Source organism: Cyprinodon variegatus, unplaced genomic scaffold (genome assembly GCF_000732505.1).
Source record: "Cyprinodon variegatus isolate N-32 unplaced genomic scaffold, C_variegatus-1.0 Scaffold641, whole genome shotgun sequence".
In the NCBI taxonomy this organism is placed as follows: Eukaryota; Metazoa; Chordata; class Actinopteri; order Cyprinodontiformes; family Cyprinodontidae; genus Cyprinodon; species Cyprinodon variegatus.
The window spans coordinates 241353-247058 of NW_015151094.1; the positions used below are offsets into that span (position 1 = coordinate 241353).

The following is a 5706-nucleotide window of genomic DNA, read 5'->3' on the forward strand; positions in this document are numbered from 1 at the left end:
GATGCAAACTTTTATTCTTCATCCAGCTGTCTATGGCCGTTTTGTCGACACTTCTAGCTCAATTCTCAGTAACTCACCCTGCTTAACATCTCATACAAAACTTAACTCACTTTCTAAATGAGGGAGAAATGCTTTCCCTGGAAAATCTAAGCTCTCCACCATGATAAAAATGAGAGTGATGATAAAAGGGAGAATGGGTAGAGCCGCCTCTCTCGGCGTGGGTGGGGTTGACAAGAATAGACTACATTATGCAGTTCATTTAGTTAACAAGTGAAATAATGGGGAAGCGTGCAGTGGGAATGCCTAGAGAAAGGCACAAAACCCTATTGAGAGCTCTCGGTCGCTTGCAGCGTAACCGTCACATGGCCGAAGCCAGTCTATCCGCAGCTATTTAAAGCGAGGCCGTGCGCCTTCAGCACCACTTCGCTGTCCACCGTCTTACTGAGAGCACCCTGACGCATCGAGGCTCAGAATACAGCCAACGAGCAACAAGTTCTGCAAACATGCCGAGGTCTTTTCTCGTGGATTCGTTGATTTTGAGGGAGGCCAACGACAAGGGGAGCGAGAGTAACCCACCTCTGTTCCCATACGCTGTGCACTCGCCGCACCATCCGCTGCCGGGCTCATGCCACTCAAGGAAAGCCGGACTGCTGTGCTTCTGCCCGCTGTGCATGGCAGCATCCCAGCTTCATCCATCTCCTCCGACACTACCGCTCCTCAAAGCTTCATTTCCTCCCTTTGGCTCGCAGTACTGCCACTCCGCTCTATCCAGGCAACACTCCACATCCAACAGCGTGAACCTCAGCCACGCTCCGGGGATATACCAGGCTGCGTACACGGTTCCAGACCCAAGGCAGTTCCACTGCATCTCCATTGGTGAGTAGAGGCTCATTTCACAGTATTTACCCCCCTTTTTTTGTTTTTATTTCTACAAATAAGCGGGTTTTAACTGCTTTACTTTTTTATTTTCAACAGAAAACAACAATGGAAAACTTCAGAGTAGCAAGCGCATGCGCACCGCCTTCACCAGCACGCAACTTTTGGAGCTGGAGCGAGAGTTCACCTCAAACATGTACCTGTCGAGACTGAGGCGCATCGAGATCGCCACTTACCTGAACTTGTCAGAGAAGCAGGTGAAAATCTGGTTCCAGAACCGCAGAGTGAAGCACAAAAAGGAGGGAAAGAGCGGCGGTCAGAGGACTGGATCACACAACTGCAAATGCTCGTCCCTGTCCGCGGCCCGTTGCTCGGAAGAGGAGGACGACGACATACCTGCATCTCCATCCTCGTCAGAAAAAGAGGATGTGGATCTGTCCGTCTCCCCATAGAACTGCTACCATACATAATTCTTGATTTTGATGAGATTTGATTGCTGCCAAAAAGAGGGGATGAAAAGAAAGAAGACTGTGCGCACTGTGTTCGGTCGTTTGTATATAAAGAAATATTTAATCAGAGAACTGCTCTGAATTATTGTATAGCTGTATACATGTTGTACGGATTGTATGTAGTTTTTTTCTGAAAACAACCCATTGTTGCTGCCAATCTGAAGAGCACGGTGGGCATTTTTTGCAAAGACAAGTCCCCAATCCATAGCAACATTGTTATTAGTACTTTTGCGGGGGGCACTGCTGAATTTGTGGATGGAACTGTCACTTACAAAAATATCCACCACTGTCGCATAACTGGGACCACTCTGATATTATACCTCCAGTGTAACTCAAAAATATTTATTTATTTAAAAATGTTGATACTTAAATAAAAATTATTTCTGAGCCGTAAAGACTTTGTTGTCGTGTGAGATTCATATTGGGAGCTTTGCGCACCGATGATTGCGCACAAACGCGCAACTTGACTCAGGTTGTTTAAATTCAACACAGAAAATACCGTTAGAGAAACAATTTTAGATTGTTATTTATTTATTTATTTTTTTATCATATTCTTAGTCTCGTCTCATTTCACATATTCAAAACTCACTGATTTCATGTAGGGGAAGCGCGCAGTTATGATTTGTGTTTAACTGTAACTATTTTTGAAGAACATGTTTCAACGTCCAGCAAAATATCGTTTCAGTATTCCCTATTTTAAGCTCAGATGTGTTAAAGCCTACATTATATTAAATTCCCAAGGAATAATTTAAATGCGTCAAAGACAATGTATCTTTCATATACACAGACTGCGCTTTATTTAAGGGGCAAAAAACACCACAAAATATTTTATAGGCTTAACTGAACTGATATATTTAATTCATAATAGCTTTTATCTTGCTTAAGAGACAAAGGGTATTATGAGGGTGCTTTTATACACTTTCCCTGGGGAACGCAAGCCCTCATATCACCGCTTCTTTCAGCTTTCCTGCCAGCTGAAATGTTTGGAGTCGTGTGAGCGAGTTAATAATCGCAGCGGTGGTACAATGGCGCATCAAGAGACAGCGTATCTTCAAGATATCGATCTAACATGAAAATAAATGAGGAGTGAGAGCAGTTTGGTGTCCATGACCCACATTGTTCCCATTGTCAGTGAAGTTTTTTTTTTTTTTTTTATGGACTGTGGGGCCTTTTTAAGCGCCAAAGCAAACATCCTCTCCTTGAATAATATTATTTTTATACAAACAAAACACACACAAGTTATAAATGTGCCTGTTATTACATTTCTTGTATAAAATTGAGACCTTGAATCAAAAAAAGAATTTGGTGCGCCAGCTTTTCCAATACGCATCATCATTTGGCCCTGAAATAATCCTAGCAAAAATGTTATAGGAAAAATATCTATACGTTTATTTTTTAGGTTAAATGTGGTAAATAATATTTAATGTTCATAAAATCTAAATAAAACAAACAAAAAAGTGTTTAGTGTTACGTTTTAGTTTTATTTGACTGTTTTACGCACCGTAAAAGCAGTCTCTGATTCAGGATTCAGCTGGAAAAAAGTTGCTGTTTTTCCCTAAATTGTTTTTAAAGGATATGTGCTTCAATATAAACCTGCATCTAACTTTTCCTAAAGAGAAGAAAATCAATCTAATTGCGTACAAAGCATGAACTCTTTTCATGTGCCTGTTGCGGATTTTGGAGTTTCGCCAGCAAACTTTCCTTTAATAGTTCACTTAAACATTTTAACAAAACTCTAATATTTGCATTTGTTAAGATATGGGATTAGACTATTTTGTTAATTGCACCATAGAGTCCCCATTTTGCTCACAACGTGCTCTGCAAAGCGCCCTTTATCCATTCAATAGCCCGGGGGTATGCGCCCTGGGGGAGCTTATACGCTCGCTGTTCCCAAATGCTCAATTTATTTATTCTTAATTTTGTGCCGATCAATTCATTGAAGCAAAAAGGACTACGGTGTCTTTTTAAAAAGAAGAAAAGGGGAATTGTGGACGTAACCTTGACAGAGAGGAGGAGAGGGCTCCCCTGACGCTGGAGAGCCGCTTGAGTCAACAGGCGCCCATCTAGCAGACTCGCCCTTGTCTTTATTCCGGCTAATTTTTTATTTACGGCTTTTCTTTGACATGTCTCTTATCTATCAGATTAAAAGAACAGCTTGTAACAAATCAGTCTGCACGATTTACAACAGCATTAAAAGGGGACAAAGGGAGCAGGCAGTCAGTACCTGAGAGTCTGGTAGACGGCGCGGCGCTGCAGCTGATTCGATGGTTTGAAAAATACGCACGAAACAAAATACTTGAATCCTGAAAAAGAGCCTTTGTACGTTTCTTTAGAAATCAAGCAATTCTGCATGACAAAGGACAATTAATAAGCCGTCTTTTCACGACCAGCAGCTGGTTTCCCCGTCAAGGAAAGTTGGAAAAAATTCAGACTGAATGCGCGCAAAAGCCCTTTGCGCGCAGACAGCAACCCAAGGTGACCCATTTGGCACAGTTAAAATAACCAAGCCGAGGTAAAAGCGGGGGAACTGTCAAAAACATTTAAGCTGAAATATCTTGAAATTGCAAATCCCTTTATGTGGAGGGACGCTGCCGATGTGGGTTAGTGGTACAAAGGAGGTGGTTAAGTTGGAGAGGCTTTGGAAACGGACACGTGGCTTCTCAAAGAGGGCTCTTTTTTGGACCCGCGTGGCTTGCTCTGGCACTACACATTCAAACTGGTTTAAACTTATTTTGCACCAGAAAAAGAAGTTAAACTTAGAAAACAAATAGAGAAACTTTAAACCAATGTTTATTCAACTTAAAAAAGTTATTTTGTTTAAAAAAAAAAAAAAAAAACACAACAACGTTTGTTTACAAGTTTCAGAAGCAAGCATCCAACTTTACATGGAATCCAAACAACTACACAAAACTATATTTTTTTAAAAGTGGGGACACATTTTATTCCAGGAATTTTTGAATAGATGATTATTTGATTAAGTGCAGCTTTACTTCGTTTTTGTTTGTTTATGTTTTTGCAGCTGGTAGTTGTTTTTACTTTTGCGTAAAGCTGTAAGCTGCCATCAAATCTGTCAGGTGGAATGATTTTAGACTATAAAACGTAGATGAAGCAGGATTCGTGTGGCTTAAAAATGACTGTTTTAATTTGGCACTGACATCAATAATGCAGCCAGATAATTTGAACAGGCAGCCTTGAGTTTCATCTACATGTAACCAACTCGACCTTCATAAGTGGATTAAAACAATTTGTATTATGGAATGTTTTTTTTGGACAAACGAAGCTGGATCCTGTCTTTCTAAGGGGCTGCTGATGCCGACAAAGTATTGAAATGGTGGCAGGGACAGGAAACAGCTCGCCACTGCCTTGAACTGCGGCTGTTTTTCTGCTGCAACATTTGAACCCACTCAGCTGTACATAATCTGTTTAACAGCTAATCAGTACTTTAAGATGAAGGACCGGCACGCAGCTCAGCTTTCCATCGGTCCCCCCGGCTCTAATTGAATATTCAAGGCGCGCACCGTGCACCCTGCTTGCCTTTTTCAGTGTGTTGAGAAAACGCCCTTTTTAATTCTCGGCCCATACACAAGCGGTGTCAAAGGTCCAGAAATAATGAACTGCGCAGACATGGAAGAGACGTTTGGAAGACTTGCCTCTATGTGATGTGAAGGAAGGTCCTGTGGGATATATGCAGATATCTGATTATCCAGTTGGTTTTATTTATTGAAGTAGAGTCATTGTTTAATAGGCTATAGGATTATTCTGAGCATTGCATACACTTCCCCAGAATATGTCAAATCAAAATGCAATTTTACGCGTAATCTTGCAAATATTGATGCAAACTGGGTTGTTTGCTTACTTTTTGATAAACAAGTTAAGAAAATCAGAAGCAAAATATGATTTTAGCTTTTAATTTTCTTAATTAAGTCTATGATACCCTAATTATTATTATTTATGTATTTATTTTTGCTTTGAGTAACTGCAGGAACATGGAAAAAATTATCTGTCCAAAGTCTAAACTCTCCTATGATTGCTAATATTTATTGTGGATTTAGGTTATAGTAAAGGCTTGCAAAGTTTGAGGATAAAATTAAATAAAAATAGAGGGCAATGCTTGTGTGGCTTCATCCAAGAGCGCACAACCCCCAGTACGCGCACGCACACACGTACCACAAACCAACACAGGCCTGTCACACAAGAGGCGGAGTCCCTGTCAGCACAAATACTCAGGACACCTGCTATTTCACTACCCTGGTGTTTGTGTTGCAGTTTTCAGACCCACAAAGTGCCTGAGAACAAGATTCCCCGCTGTTAGCAGCAGATT

At 40.9% G+C, this 5706-nt stretch overlaps 1 protein-coding gene across 1 annotated transcript; it reads left to right on the forward strand.

Moving 5' to 3' along the window:
- The first annotated feature begins 336 nt into the window (after positions 1–336).
- On the forward strand, positions 337–1656 carry gsx1 (GS homeobox 1). Its single transcript, XM_015393433.1, has 2 exons — positions 337–876; positions 976–1656. Exons 1-2 carry the CDS (start codon positions 504–506, stop codon positions 1326–1328), a joined length of 726 nt encoding a protein of 241 aa, XP_015248919.1. The 5' UTR covers positions 337–503; the 3' UTR covers positions 1329–1656.
- The last annotated feature ends 4050 nt before the right edge of the window (positions 1657–5706 follow it).